Genomic DNA, 16,526 nt, shown 5'->3' with positions numbered 1-16,526 from the left:
TGTATTTTCCATTTACCATAATTAAGGACTGACCACATATGTGGGCTCAGGACATGGAATGTAAAGTGTGGACCTGGGGAGGAATCATGGACCATATATGCGGTTCCAATGATTTGTTGGGTTGACCACTACTTGACTCTATTGAGCACTGTGAAGATCCATACAGAGGCTCAGGTACACAGCTGTGTCATCATACTGACTATTAACTTCATTCAAGGTGTCAAAGATAAGAATTCTCAATAATAGTTGGAATAATATTCAGTTGTTTATCAATTTCCTATCGGTTTGTATTTAGAGTGTGGGAGGAAACCGGAGAACCCGGAGGAAACCCACGCAATCACGGGGAGAACATACAAACTCCTTGCAATTGTTTTCTTTGGTTGGGTTTGGACCCTAGCGCTGCAAAGCAATAGTGCTAACCACTGAACCACCGTGTTGCCCAATAGTCTTCAGTGTGGCCCTAATTATGATAGGCCTTATGACGAAGACATAACTTGATATAGAAGTCACTTCTCAGCATGAAAAGTCTGGTAAATATCGAGAACAGAAACCGAGCCCGGAATCTGCCTCTTCATGCATCAGGAAACTCACATTATTCCGTGAGTACGTCTGACATGTCCATTAGTGAGAACAGAGACCGAGCCCGGAATCTGCCTCCATGCAGCATGAAACTCACATTATTCCGTGAGTTTGTCTGACATGTCCATTAGTGAGAACAGAGACCGAGCCCGGAATCTGCCTCTATGCAGCAGGAAACTCACATTATTCCGTGAGTACGTCTGACATGTCCATTAGTGAGAACAGAGACCGAGCCCGGAATCTGCCTCTTCATGCAGCAGGAAACTCACATTATTCCGTGAGTACGTCTGACATGTCCATTAGTGAGAACAGAGACCGAGCCCGGAATCTGCCTCTTCATGCAGCAGGAAACTCACATTATTCCGTGAGTACGTCTGACTGCGGAAAGTCCAGTAAGTGAAATGTCCATAAGTGAGAACAGAGACCGAGCCCGGAATCTGTCACTTTTTTGCAGCAGGAAACTCACATTATTCCGTGAGTACGTCTGACTGCGGAAAGTCCAGTAAGTGAAATGTCCATAAGTGAGAACAGAAACCGAGCCCGGAATCTGTCACTTTTTTGCAGCAGGAAACTCACATTATTCCGTGAGTACGTCTGACTGCGGAAAGTCCAGTAAGTGAAATGTCCATAGGTGAGAACAGAGACCGAGCCCGGAATCTGCCTCTTTTTTGCAGCAGGAAACTCACATTATTCCGTGAGTACGTCCTGACTGCGGAAAGTCCAGTAAGTGAAATGTCCATAAGTGAGAACAGAGACCGAGCCCGGAATCTGTCACTTTTTTGCAGCAGGAAACTCACATTATTCCGTGAGTACGTCTGACTGCGGAAAGTCCAGTAAGTGAAATGTCCATAAGTGAGAACAGAAACCGAGCCCGGAATCTGTCACTTTTTTGCAGCAGGAAACTCACATTATTCCGTGAGTACGTCTGACTGCGGAAAGTCCAGTAAGTGAAATGTCCATAAGTGAGAACAGAAACCGAGCCCGGAATCTGTCACTTTTTTGCAGCAGGAAACTCACATTATTCCGTGAGTACGTCTGACTGCGGAAAGTCCAGTAAGTGAAATGTCCATACATGAGAACAGAGACCGAGCCCGGAATCTGTCTCTTTTTTTGCAGCAGGAAACTCACATTATTCCGTGAGTACGTCCTGACTGCGGAAAGTCCAGTAAGTGAAATGTCCATAAGTGAGAACAGAGACCGAGCCCAGAATCTGTCTCTTTTTTTGCAGCAGAAAACTCACATTATTCCGTGAGTACGTCTGACTGCGGAAAATCCAGTAAGTGAAATGTCCATACATGAGAACAGAGACCGAGCCCGGAATCTGTCTCTTTTTTTGCAGCAGGAAACTCACATTATTCCGTGAGTACGTCCTGACTGCGGAAAGTCCAGTAAGTGAAATGTCCATAAGTGAGAACAGAGACCGAGCCCAGAATCTGTCTCTTTTTTTGCAGCAGAAAACTCACATTATTCCGTGAGTATGTCCTGACTGCGGAAAGTCCAGTAAGTGAAATGTCCATAAGTGAGAACAGAGACCAAGCCCGGAATTTGCCTCTTTTTTGCAGAAGGAAACTCACATTATTCCGTGAGTACGTCTGACTGCGGAAAGTCCAGTAAGTGAAATGTCCATAGGTGAGAACAGAGACCGAGCCCGGAATCTGCCTCTTTTTTGCAGCAGGAAACTCACATTATTCCGTGAGTACGTCTGACTGCGGAAAGTCCAGTAAGTGAAATGTCCATACATGAGAACAGAGACCGAGCCCGGAATCTGTCTCTTTTTTTCTGACATGTTTTCGTCTTGTAGAATAGTCATCACATCCAGCTGTATTCCATATTCATTGATGGATCAAACTCAGGCCTTTCTCTGGGAATAGTGATCTGCAGAAATAATAAATATGACTGGTTATGACTGAAGATGGAACAACTGGATATCATATATAAGTGGCACGCAATGTGCTCCTGGTTACTGAATTATCGCCTTGTGAGAAAATATTTAAGATAATTGATATCTGCTTATTCTTGGGTTTGGACTATACCCCCCCCCCCCCCCCCCCATTCATATAGAGATGACTGTCAACAAACTCCAGAAGGGAGATTTGTTACTTTTTGGTGATTTTAACATTGATCCAAATGGTTACTTAGACTCGACTGCTCAGACAGGATAACTATCCCAAATATTAGACTACTGGCTAAATAAATAAGAACTATATGATGTATTATGGTGTCTCTTCAAGGCAGGTCACACACTTCTCCGACAGACATAAAACTCTGTCTAGATTCGATTTGGTTCTCACAAATATATTCTCTTTATCAAAAATGTAAAAAATGACTATTGGTCAAAAGACATAGTCTGACCATTCCTATCTTATCTTACCTTTAAGTTTTCCTCAGGTCCAGCCTTAAAAAAATCAAATTTATGGAGGTGCAACTATTACCTCCTGCAGGACACAATCTATAAAGAAGAAATAGAAACAGGATTAAAAAATGATTTTATACAAAATAATACAGAAGGATTATCTCTATATACAGTAAAGCATTAAACCTAACGTATTCTACCACTTCGTGCGCTTCTCTCCATGGGACACACTGTGACATTATGTTACGGTCGTACTTTACTCCAATGCAACTCCACAGAGTATTCCCTTCCCAATCTCCTCTATGCTGGAGAGGCTGTGGGAAAAGGGGAAATTTTACCCAGATGTTGGAATTGTCCCTTATTAACCCCTTCCCGACCTTTGACGCCACGTAGGCGTCATGAAAACCCGTGCCAATCCGACCCATGACGCCTATGTGGCGTCATGGAATGATCGCGTCGCTGCAGAGCGGGTGAAAGGGTTAACTCCGATTTCACCCGTTCTGCAGGGACAGGGGGAGTGGTACTTCAGCCCAGGGGGGGTGGCTTCACCCCCCCGTGGCTACGATCGCTCTGATTGGCTGTTGAAAGTGAAACTGCCAACCAGAGCGATTTGTAATATTTCACCTAAAAAACTGGTGAAATATTACAATCCAGCCATGGCCGATGCTGCAATATCATCGGCCATGGCTGGAAATACTGAAGTGACCCCACCCCACCGATCGCCCCCCCAAGCCACCGATCTGTCCCGTAGTCCCCTCCGTCCTGTGCTCCGCTCCCCCGTCCTCCTGTCCGCTCCCCCCGTGCTCCTATGTCACCCCCCCGTGCTCCGACGCCCCCCCGTGCCCCGATCTCCCCCCCTTATACTTACCGAGGCTCCCGGTGCCCGTCCGCCTCCTCCATGGGCGCCGCCATCTTCCGGCCGGCAGATTCATTACAAAGTACATTTTGATCGCTGTGGTAGGTTCTATCACAGCGATCAAAATAAAAAAAAATAATAAATAACCCCCCCCCCTTTATCACCCCCATAGGTAGGGACAATAATAAAATAAAGAAAATATTTTTTTTTCTTTTTCCACTAGGGTTAGGGTTAGAACTAGGGTTAGAACTAGGGGTAGGGTTAGGGTTAGGGGTAGGGTTAGGGTTACGGGTAGGGTTAGGGTTAGGGGTAGGGTTAGGGTTATGGCATGTGCACACAGTGCGGATTTGGCTGCGGATCCGCAGCGGATTGGCCGCGGATCCGCAGCGGATTGGCCGCGGATCTGCAGCGGATTGGCCGCTGCGAATTCGTAGCAGTTTTCCATCAGGTTTACAGTACCATGTACACCTATGGAAAACCAAATCCGCTGTGCCCATGGTGCGGAAAATTCCGTGCAGAAACGCTGCGTTGTATTTTCCGCAGCATGTCAATTCTTTGTGCGGATTCCGCAGCGTTTTACACCTGTTCCTCAATAGGAATCCGCAGGTGAAATCCGCACAAAAAAACACTGGAAATCTGCTGTAAATCCGCAGGTAAAACGCAGTGCCTTTTACCTGCAGATTTTTCAAAAATCGTGCGGAAAAATCTCACACGAATCCGCAACGTGGGCACATAGCCTTAGGGTTAGGGTTGGAATTAGAGTTAGGGTTGGAATTAGGGCTAGGGTTGGAAATAGGGTTAAGATTAGGCTTGTGGTTAGGGTTACGGATAGGGTTAGGGGTGCGTTGGGGTTACAGTTGTGGTTAGGGTTAAGATTAGGGTTAGGGTTGGGATTAGGGTTAGGATTAGGGTTGGAATTAGGGTTACGGGTGTGTTGCGGTTAGGGTTGTGGTTAGGGGTGTGTTGGGGTTAGGGTTGTGATTAGGGTTATGGCTACAGTTGGGATTAGGATTAGGGGTGTGTTGGGGTTAGTGTTGAAGTTAGAATTGAGGGGTTTCCACTGTTTAGGCACATCAGGGGTCTCCAAACGCAACATGGCGCCACCATTGATTCCAGCCAATCTTGCGTTCAAAAAGTCAAATGGTGCTCCCTCCCTTCCAAGCCCCGACGTGCGCCCAAACAGTGGTTTACCCCCACATTTGGGGTACCAGCGTACTGGGACAAACTGGGCAACAACTGTTGGGGTCCAATTTCTCCTGTTACCCTTGCAAAAATAAAAAATTACTTGCTAAAACATAATTTTTGAGGAAAGAACAATCATTTTTTATTTTCACGGCTCTGCGTTATAAACTTCTGTGAAGCACTTGGGGGTTGAAAGTGCTCACCACACATCTAGATAAGTTCCTTCGGGGGTCTAGTTTCCAAAATGGGGTCACTTGTGGGGTGTTTCTACTGTTTAGGCACATCAGGGGCTCTGCAAATGCAATGTGACGCCCGCAGACCATTCCATCAAAGTCTGCATTTCAAATGTCACTACTTCCCTTCCGAGCCCTGATGTGTGCCCAAACAGTGGTTTACCCCCACATATGGGGTACCAGCACACTCACAACAAACTGGGCAACAAATATTGGGGCCCAATTTCTCCTGTTACCCTTGTGAAAATAAAAAATTGCTTGCTAAAACATCTTTTTTGAGGAAAGAAAAATTATTTTTTATTTTCACGGCTCTGCGTTGTAAACTTCTGTGAAGCACTTGGGGGTTGAACGTGCTCACCACACATCTAGATAAGTTCCTTGGGGGGTCTAGTTTCCAAAATGGGGTCACTTGTGGGGGGTTTCTACTGTTTAGGCATATCAGGGGCTCTGCAAACGTAACATGATGCCCGCAGACCATTCCATCAAAGTCTGCATTCCAAAACGTCACTACTTCCCTTCCGAGCCCCGGCATGTGCCCAAACAGTGGTTTACCCCCATATATGGGGTATCAGCGTACTCAGGAGAAACTGGACAACAACTTTTGGGTCCAATTTCTCCTGTTACTCTTGCAAAAATAAAAAATTCTGGGCTAAAAAAACATTTTTGAGGAAAGGAAACACATTTATTATTTTCACGGCTCTGCGTTATACACTTCTGTGAAGCACTTGGGGGTTCAAAGTGCTCACCACACATCTAGATAAGTTCCCTTGGGGGTCTAGTTTCCAAAATGGAGTCACTTGTGGGGAGTTCCTACTGTTTAGGCACATCAGGGGCTCTGCAAAAGCAACCTGATGCCCGCAGAGCATTCCATCAAAGTCTGCATTTCAAAACGTCACTACTTCCCTTCCGAACCCCGACGTGTGCCAAAACAGTGGTTTACCCCCACATATGGGGTATCAGCGTACTCAGGAGAAACTGGACAACAACTTTTGGGGTCCAATTTCTCCTGTTACCCTTGGGAAAATAAAAAATTGTGGGCTAAAAAATCATTTTTGAGAAAAGAAAAATTATTTTTTATTTTCATGGCTCTGCGTTATAAACTTCTGTGAAGCACTTGGGGGTTCAAAGTGCTCACCACACATCTAGGTTAGTTCCTTGGGAGGTCTAGTTTCCAAAATGGGGTCACTTGTGCGGGAGCTCCAATGTTTAGGCACACAGGGGCTCTCCAAACGCGACATGGTGTCCGCTAATGATTGGAGCTAATTTTCCATTCAAAAAGCCAAATGGCGTGCCTTCCCTTCCGAGCCCTGCCATGCGCCCAAACAGTGGTTTACCCCCACATATGGGGTATCATCGTACTCAGGACAAACTGGACAACAACATTTGGGGTCCAATTTCTCCTATTACCCTTGGGAAAATAAAAAATTCTGGGCTAAAAATCATTTTTGAGGAAAGAAAAATTATTTTTTATTTTCACGGCTCTGCGTTATAAACTTCTGTGAAGCACCTGGAGGTTATAAGTGCTCACTATGCATCTAGATAAGTTCCTTGGGGGGTCTAGTTTCCAAAATGGGGTCACTTGTAGGGGATCTCCAATGTTTAGGCACACAGGGGCTCTCCAAACGCGACATGGTGTCCGCTAACGATTGGAGCTAATTTTCCATTCAAAAAGTCAAATGGCACACCTCCCCTTCCGAGCCTTGCCGTGCACCCAAACAGTGGTTTACCCCCACATATGAGGTATCGGCGTACTCAGGAGAAATTGCCCAACGAATTTTAGGATCCATTTTATCCTGTTGCCCATGTGAAAATGAAAGAATTGAGGCTAAAAGAAATTTTGTGTGAAAAAAAAGTACTTTTTCATTTTTGTGGATCAATTTGTGAAGCACCTGGGGGTTTAAAGTGCTCACTATGCCTCTAGATAAGTTCCTTGGGGGGTCTAGTTTCCAAAATGGGGTCACTTGTGGAGGAGCTCCAATGTTTAGGCACACAGGGGCATTCCAAAAGCGACATGGTGTCCGCTAACGATGGAGATAATTTTTCATTCAAAAAGTAAAATGGCGCTCCTTCCCTTCCGAGCCTTACCATGTGCCCAAACAGTGGTTTACCCCCACATGTGAGGTATCGGTGTACTCAGGAGAAATTGCCCAACAAAATTTAGGATCCATTTTATCCTGTTGCCCATGTGAAAATGAAAAAATTGAGGCTAAAATAATTTTTTGGGGAAAAAAAAGTACTTTTTCATTTTTACGGATCAATTTGTGAAGCACCTGGGGGTTTAAAGTGCTCACTATGCTTCTAGATAAGTTCCATGGGGGGTCTAGTTTCCAAAATGGGGTCACTTGTGGGGGAGCTCCAATGTTTAGGCACACGGGGGCTCTCCAAACGCGACATGGTGTCCGCTAAAGATTGGAGCCAATTTTTCATTCAAAAAGTCAAATGGCGCTCCTTCCCTTCCGAGCCCTGCCGTGCACCCAAACAGTGGTTTACCCCCACATATGAGGTATCAGCGTACTCAGGACAAATTGGACAACAACGTCCGTGGTCCAGTTTCTCCTTTTACCCTTGGGAAAATAAAAAAATTGTTGCTAAAAGATAATTTTTGTGACTAAAAAGTTAAATGTTCATTTTTTACTTCCATGTTGCTTCTGCTGCTGTGAAACACCTGAAGGGTTAATAAACTTCTTGAATGTGGTTTTGAGCACCTTGAGGGGTGCAGTTTTTAGAATGGTGTCACTTTGGGGTATTTTCAGCCATATAGAACCCTCAAAATGACTTCAAATGTGAGGTGGTCCCTAAAAAAATGGTTTTGTAACTTTTGTTGTAAAAATGAGAAATCACTGGTCAAATTTTAACCCTTATAACTTCCTAGCAAAAAAAAAATTTGTTTCCAAAATTGTGCTGATGTAAAGTAGACATGTGGGAAACGTTATTTATTAACTATTTTGTGTCACATAACTCTCTGGTTTAACAGAATAAAAATTCAAACTGTGAAAATTGCGAAATTTTCAAAATTTTCGCCAAATTTCTGTTTTTTTCACAAATAAACTCAGAAATTATCGACCTAAATTTACCACTAACATGAAGCCCAATATGTCACGAAAAAACTGTCTCAGAATCGCTAGGATCCGTTGAAGCGTTCCTGAGTTATTACCTCATAAAGGGACACTTGGTCAGAATTGCAAAAAACGGCCAGGTCATTAAGGCCAAAATAGGCTGGGTCATGAAGGGGTTAAAGGAATTGTGGAAAGAAACTTCGAACTTACTCCTATGAATTTCTAAACCCAATATTACTCCATAATTAGCAGTATTATGACAAGATGTAGATGAAATCCCACCCAAATTTCAATATATCTATTGTTACATTTTTTTGGTGATTAAACATTTAATTGCAACAAAATGGAAGCAAATAATTCCTCCATCAATATCAGAAGTAATGGAAGGGGCATCAACGCACAATATATAAGTTCAACTTTGTACTTAGGTAAAAATGTTTTTTTTAAAACATATTTAGTTGGATGAGTGTCATGATGTAAGTGTTTTTGTTTTAACACAGGCTAAACCTACAACTTAAAAACTAAAGGAGGTGTATTACCAAAATGTACCAGATATGTACCAAATTAAATGTTTATAAATACTATGTACAAATTGCAATATTATAATAGTCTGTTTACTCCTAATAATAATGAGCAGCCTTGACTTTACTTTCTTTCCTGTAACTTCCCATTGTTACCCCATTCTTCCCTTTTTATACCGCCCCAATTTATACTCCTTGCTAACATTATTATTGGTGTAAAATTTGGAAATGTTAAATAAAACTGCAGCGCCCCAGAGTCCTGGTCGTGCAGTATTGTCGCTCTGCCACTAAGGGGAGTGATGGTACGTCTGATGGCACTAAAGGAGTTCACCTGACCAGGTATCACAGTCACACATTACACTTCACACTCCGGCCACCAGGGGGAGCAAAGGGTTCTATGTATTAGGCCACTCCTCACACTCAGGTAAAACTGGGGGTTGGATAGGAAGTTAGGGAGAAGCTGACTGGGTTTTGCCCAGGTAACATCTAGTGAGAGAAGAGGTTGCTTGGGAAGATTCAGGGGGTTCCCTGTTAGGGGTGGGATCCTGACAGAGGCCTAGTGAAAGGACAGATCATTAAGTAGCCGCACCTGCACTTCATTGCGGCGGCATCTCAAGAAAGGACACGAAGCGAAGAATATTGTGGAGAAGTGAGAAACGAGATCACAGCACAAGGAGACAATACCAGGAGGAGTCCTGCCTTAAGATCGTGGCAACATCCTACTGAGGCGCGTAGCCGGTGGCCGGAACGCCGAGGAAGTATTGGGCTCTAAGCATTACTTCAAACCAACGGCAGGACAGTTAACTTTAGGTTGGCTGTCTCACCTAAATCACCTAATAAAGACAAAGGAGGCAAATGTGGGAGAGGGGCGTCTCTAGGGTCCCTATAAAATAACTCCAGGCCTACCCCATCATACGGGTGCGTCCTATCCATATCATCTGGGGAACGGAGAGAGAGAACATCAGGAACAGACACAACAGTTGTGAGGACTATCCCGTGGTGCTCAGCAGGGAAGTACTACAACACCCAGGCGCTAGTAGGTAGGCACTGATTTCCACCTGCAAAGGGAACTCCGTATGTGCCTTCGGACCGGCCGGTCTCAGCCAGCCCTGTTAGGCCGGAGACACACTGGTGCGAGAGACGGCCGAGTCTCGCTGGTTAAAAGCAAGCTGTGGCACCTGCATTCCGGAGCTGAGCGTGCAGCTCCATGTATTGCTATGGAGCCGCACGCTCCGCTCCGGAGTGCAGGTGCCACAGCTTGCTTTTAACCAGCGAGACTCGGCCGTCTCTCGCACCAGTGTGTCTCCGGCCTAAGCAGTGCTCTGGATTGTGGATCCCGAAGCCTTCAGTAAAGAGGTAAAGAGACTGCAACCCTGTGTCCTCGTTATTCATCGCGCCTTGCACCACGCACCATCACCATTAATTGGACGCCCCTTAGCAGGGTCACGGACCGGGTCTAGCCACCGTGACAACCCCAGGACCGAGACAGAGAGGCCCGGTACCGAGTACCCCGCGGCCCTGCGTCTGGGGGCGCTCCAAACTCAATTGAACAAGATGACCGGACATTTCACTATTTTTTTCACCTTATCTAAATGCCATCATTCTTCTGAAATTATCGTTGCTCGTCCTTTATTCCTGGGGTTCTCATTTCTCTATTTATATAAATCTAGTATTTTTTTTGTCAAGTGGGCGTGACCCTCTAAATTTTTCTCTTTTTGAGAAATATCCTGATGATCATGCCTAGTTGTCTAAAATGCTTGATAAATATACAGGGAGACATATATCAGGAATGGGGAGATACGAGAACAAAAGACAAACAACGCCAGATTCAGAAGAAGAGCAGAATTTATATCAGGTTAACACATATGCATATTTAGTTATGGAGCTTTGTTAATCTTATGTTATGGCGCTTTGTTATGGAGATAGATGTATTATACAGATGCTGGGTATTACAGTTACTGATTATGGAGCTAATGCTAATCCAAATTCTGCAGGAGATATGAGTGGATAATGAACATATTTGTGCACGAACCTTCAGACTCTGTCTCTGCCTTCTTACGATCTTCTTCAATAAAGCAGGCACATGCAAAAAAGAATCCTCCTCCGATAGCCACGATAAAGGGACAACAAACCATGAGGGCGAACTGCAAACTGTGGAACTTCCATAGAGGCGTGACTGGATCTTGAAGATTGATGCGGTCAGATATCTGAAGATATGATGAAATAAATAGTTATGTGTGGTGAATGAAAGTAGAAAAAAACATAATTGACTAGACACATTTAGGGTATGTGCACACGTCAGGATTTCTTGCAGAAATTTCCTGAAGAAAACCGGAAATTTTCTGCAAGAAATCCGCATGTTTTTTTTTTTTTAGTTTTTTCCCGTTTTTTTCGCGGTTTTTTTAGCATTTTGCAAGCGTAATTAGCTTGCAGAATGCTAAAGTTTTCCAAGCGATCTGTAGCATCGCTTGGAAAACTGACTGACAGGTTGGTCACACTTGTCAAACATAGTGTTAGACAAGTGTGACCAACTTTTTACTATAGATGCAGCCTATGCAGCATCAATAGTAAAAGATAGATTGTTAAAAATAATAAAAAAAATTAAAAAAATGGTTATACTCACCTGCAGACAGCCGATCTCCTCAGCGGCGTCCGTTCCTATAGATGGTGTGTGCAGGACCTTCCATGACGTCGCAGTCACGTGACCGCGACGTCATCGCGGTCATCGCAGGTCCTTCACACACACCAGCTATAGGAACCGAAGCGGCAGCGTGCACCGGAGAGGCGGGAAGACTGGGGGGGCCATTGAAGGTGAGTATATGACTTTTTTATTTTAATTCTTTTTTTTTTTTTACCAATTATACGGTGCCCAGTCCGTGGAGGAGAGTCTCCTCTCCTCCACCCTGGGTACCAACCGCACATGATCTGCTTACTTCCCGCATGGTGGGCACAGCCCCGTGCGGGAAGTAAGCAGATCAATGCATTCCTAGGTGTGCGGAATCCCCGCAATTCCGCAAATTTAATGAACATGTTGCTTTTTTTTCCGCGATGCGATTTTTTTAGCGGAAAAAAAAGCAACATTTGCACAAGATATGCGGAATACACTTAAAATAATGGGAGGCATATGTAAGCTTTTTTTCGCGTTTTTTTCGTGTTTTTATCACGTTTTTATAGCAAAAAAACGCAAAAAATACTGAACGTGTGCACATGGCCTTACACTGACAGTAGTCAATGGATAACAATGGAATCTGGTGCTCATAGAATGAGAAGGTGCCTCACTGCAGATAGTGGAGGAGCTCCATCCTCCAAACCATGAACAGCACTGGCTCCAGTTTCTGCAGCCCCAGCACTACACACTGTCTAGAGACAGGACTGATGTGACATCCTCCCTCAGCAGATGATCTATGACATCACTCCAGGCCATCTTGTCATTGGAGTTCTCCTGCTGTGCACACAAGGTAAGAATAGTTTGCTGGTGCATAGCTTCCATGTATAGTCCTGCTGGGTAATGTATGTGTATGGATACTGCTTGTATGTCCTGAATGTCTGCTGTCTGCAGAGGTAGAATTCGCAGAATAAGTGATCATTAGGCCATGAACATTTATTTGCAGGACACAACATTCCTAAGCGCAATTGTTCATTTTGCTAAATATGACCACCTAATAAATTATCTAATTGCTTAAAGTGGTTATTCAGGACTATTTTTTTTACTATTAGCCTAAAAACTAATGGGCACGTGAGGTAGTTGCTATGACAGGCAGTTACCTGCTTGTTCTACCCTGCGCAAGCTCAGAGCCATCACAGACCCCTCCTGCCACTGATTCAGCTGTTCCACATCAACAGAGCAGCTCTTCTTCTTCCAGATTGCTCTGTTAACAGGGCGTGAGTGCTGAGGCCATGCTGATGCCCCGTAGTTAGGTAGCGTGGAGCCAGCTGTCAATCACCATGACATCAGCAACCACTCTGTGTCAACAGATCAGAGTGGAAGAGAAGATGCTGCTATGTCGATGTGACATCAGCGGAAGCCGCTGAATCGGAGGTAAGAGCACTCTGCGTCGGCAAAAATCAGTGCGTACCGGGCACTACAGGCAGGTATTTAGCAACTACACGCCTGCTAGTGCAGCGCCCCAGAGTCCTGGTCATTGCAGTAATGTCGCTCTTCCACCAGGGGGAGTGATGTTACGTCTGATGGCAATAAAGGAGTTCACCTGACCAGTTATCACAGTCACACACTACACTTCACACTCCGGCCACCAGGGGGAGCAAAAGGTTCTATCTATTAGGCCACTCCTCACACTCGGGTAAAACTGGGGGCTGGATAGGAAGTTAGTCAGAAAGCTACCTGGGTGAGACCCAGAGAAAACCTGTCAGGCAGACAGGGGGAGAAGGAGGAACATCTGAGCTGCAGACAGAGGTCCCTGTCAGGGGTGGGATCCTGGCAGAGACTTAGCAAGAGATAGAAAGTTACGGAGCTGCGCCTGCACCTCATTGCGGCAGCATCTTAAGAAAGGACACGAAGCGAAGTATATTGTGGAGAAGTGAGAAACGAGATCACAGCACAGGGAGATAATACCAGGAGGAGTCCTGCCTTAAGATCGGCAACATCCTTCTGAGGCGCATAGCCGGTGGCCGGAACACCGAGGGAGTAATAGGCTTTACGCATTACTTCAAACAATGGCAGGACAGTTAATTCCAAGTTGGCTGCTAAACCTTTAACCTAATGAAGACAACAGAGGCAAAATGTGGGAGAGGGGCGTCACTAGGGTCCCTATAAAATAGCTCCAGGCCTACTCCGTCATACGGGTCGTCCTATCCATACCATCTGGGGGACGGAGAGAGAGAAACAGAAACATACACGACAGTTGTGACTCACAACTGTCGTGTATGTTTCTGTTTCTCTCTCTCCGTCCCTTGTCCGTCCGACAACTTGTGAGGACTATCCCGTGGTGCTCAGCAGGGAGGTACTACAACACACAGGCGCTGGTAGGAAGGACACTGATTTCCACCTGCAAAGGGAACTCTGGATGTGCCTTCGGACCGGCCGGACTCAGCCAGCCCTGTTAGCAGTGCTCTGGATTGTGGACACTGAAGTCTTCAGTAAAAGGTAAAGAGACTGCAACCTTTGTGTCCTCGTTATTCATCGCGCCTTACAACACCCACCATTACCACCTACTCATCAAGGGGAAGGTATATCATCTAGCTGCCATTCCATCACCCCAGCAGACCCCTAGCAGCGTCGGCCATCCTGACCGAATACCACAGGTGGCGTCACGAACACTTGACAAACCACACCTTTAATTGGGCGCCCCTTAGCAGGGCCACGGACCGGGTCGGGCCACCGTGACATCCCCAGAACCGAGACAGAGGGACCCGGTACCGAGTACCCCACTGCCCTGCGCCTGGGGGCGATCCACTAGTTCTTAGGCCCATAGTAAAACAAAAATAATCCTGGTGAACCCTTTTAAGTATGCTATGATTAGGCCACAGTGAGACTCGCTAGTTCATTTAACGCGGCTACATCTGTATATATCTGTTAGGATACTTTATGTAGACATGGAGACCACCATAAAAATACAGCGTTACATAAGGTACTGTACCAATCAGACCTCATGATACGGCTACAGTCACATCCCCTGTACATGTCTGTGTGTTGAGATGTTACAGTGTAGAGGGATCATCCTTATTCTCATTTGCACATGGAAACACGAGAAACAATGGAGTGAAACTGAAAGGGAGAAGATACAGATTAGATATTAGAAAAAAGTTTTTGACAATGAGGGTAATCAATGAGTGGAACAGGCAGCCACGAGAGGTGGTGAGTTCTCCTTCAATGGAAGTCTTCAAACAGAGACTTGACAGACATCTTGTCTGAGATGGTTTAGTGAATCCTGCATTGAGCAGGGGGTTGGACATGATGACCCTGGAGGTCCCTTCCAACTTTAACATTCTATGTTTCTAGGATGTACAAATGGAAAAAGATGTGTGAATGTAGCCTTAATGTGTAAATATGTAACAGTTACTTACCAGCCCGATGAAATAGGCGCTTCCGGCATTCCCCAGGAGGTCGGACCCTATCATAAATATGGCCTCTGCTGTTGATCGGCTTGCAGCAGGTACCACATACTGAAACAAGAGAATATTCTGAGTGAGCAGAAGAAAGTCACGAGACGCGGCAAGTTAAGAGAACATTGGCAAAGTGAACATACATGAAACAGAAGGAAAGAGCACAGTCAGCCAGGATTGGAAAAGAAGCCCAGAAACGCGTTGTGGACTGAGATTTCATTAGAGAAGATTTTAATCTTCTTGGGCTAAGTCTATTTTGGAGTTTAGTTGGGAATTATCCAACAAACGCTTGGATACAGCCAGGATTAAGGGGCATTTGGCCCTGTCACTAAGGGGTTAAGGGGCATTGATGGGTGAAACAGAACATACGGGATGACTACATAGCTATAATTTTAGCTGTGCTAAGTTTAGCATTTTTCTCCACTTACCAGGCGAATATCAGCCGAAACAGAGCAGTTCAGTGTCAGACATAAGATTCCGATGAATAAACACACCTGCAGAGATAAAGAACAATACATATATAGACGTTTGTTTCTTACACACTTTCCTATCCTCTATAGGTTTTGTCTTTCTAATCCATTCATCCACCCCAGCTTCCATACAGTCATACAGTGCACCCGCCATAGTCTATGATTTCTACTGCTCATTACATCCGTCCTATTTCCGAGACCCAGTAAGGGAATGAAAGCAATCTACACATCAGGTACTTACATAAGTGGCCACCAGACTGATGTTTCCCATAAATATAGCCAAGAACAGGAAAATGGCGGAGCAGAGCATGCCAGCCCCACACACTTCCGGGTCTGCACGAGGGGTGTACTTCCTGTATATTTTGGCTATCTCCGCTCCTGAGACAACTCCACAGATGCCAGCGGTGACCATAACTCCACCAAAAATCAGACTGCAAAGAAAAGTAGTAACAAGATTAGTCAAGGAGCTTGAATTAATGATATATAAATAATTTGATATAATAATCATTTGAAATAAAAATATTTTTTAAGATAGAAAACTGGGGTAGGGGGAATATTAAATTCCCACCAGTGATTGTCAAATCAAAGTTTGTAAACTTGTACCTGTCGTTATAGTCGCAGACTTCAGTCTGACATGGCTGAATGGCGTCCCGGGCACGCTTCAGGAAAGTGAGAGCGTGGAAGCCGATGGCACCGGCCGCAAACTTTACACTCATCATCCCAAATTTGGAGAACAAAAAACTCCAGCTGGAGAAAGTGAAAAGGGAAAAAACATGTAAATAACACAGAAGTCACGGGGTGGATCAGTGACATCAATCAGTGCACAGAAAACACCTACTTTTTACGGAGTTGATTCACATCCGAAGTCCATGTTTTGGAGCTCGGCGGTTTGCTGTTATTTTCTTCTGTTGCTCCTCTGGTCGGTTCTTTCATAACCACAAACATGAGCAGGACTCCTATCATGCCCAGAGCAGGGGAGATCTGTGGAGATGAAGAAGGAGACATCACATATTACCGTACATATATACAGAGGTGTCATCAGAAAAAAGATGTGACCACAGACTGTTGTGGAACTGGTTCTATTAAAGGGAGTCTATCACCAGGTGTTTGCTGCAGATATGAGAGCAGCATGATGTAGGGACAGAGACCCCTAATCCAGCGATGCCTCACTTGCTGGTCTGCTTGGTGCAGTTTTGATAAAATCCCTGTTTTT

The 16,526-nt window shown here is 45.0% G+C and overlaps 1 protein-coding gene across 1 annotated transcript in view; it reads right to left on the bottom strand.

Annotated features, from left to right (window-relative positions):
- Nucleotides 1-1,618: 1,618 nt before the first annotated feature.
- The window catches only part of LOC143806636 (protein spinster homolog 1-like), a 35,672-nt gene continuing 20,764 nt past the window's right edge, over nucleotides 1,619-16,526 (bottom strand). Inside the window, exons 7-14 of the mRNA XM_077287401.1 lie at nucleotides 16,152-16,294; nucleotides 15,917-16,060; nucleotides 15,555-15,744; nucleotides 15,272-15,337; nucleotides 14,805-14,903; nucleotides 10,813-10,987; nucleotides 2,951-3,028; nucleotides 1,619-2,454 (exon numbers count right to left, since the gene is read on the bottom strand). Coding sequence (XP_077143516.1) covers nucleotides 2,991-3,028; nucleotides 10,813-10,987; nucleotides 14,805-14,903; nucleotides 15,272-15,337; nucleotides 15,555-15,744; nucleotides 15,917-16,060; nucleotides 16,152-16,294 — 855 coding nt within the window. The 3' untranslated portion in view covers nucleotides 1,619-2,454; nucleotides 2,951-2,990. The remainder of the gene's footprint in view (nucleotides 2,455-2,950; nucleotides 3,029-10,812; nucleotides 10,988-14,804; nucleotides 14,904-15,271; nucleotides 15,338-15,554; nucleotides 15,745-15,916; nucleotides 16,061-16,151; nucleotides 16,295-16,526) is intronic.

The sequence above is a fragment of the Ranitomeya variabilis genome, chromosome 2 (assembly GCF_051348905.1).
Source record: "Ranitomeya variabilis isolate aRanVar5 chromosome 2, aRanVar5.hap1, whole genome shotgun sequence".
Classification (NCBI taxonomy): domain Eukaryota; kingdom Metazoa; phylum Chordata; class Amphibia; order Anura; family Dendrobatidae; genus Ranitomeya; species Ranitomeya variabilis.
The sequence above is the reverse complement of the archived record's forward strand: the minus strand, read 5'-3'. Positions and strand labels throughout refer to the sequence as shown.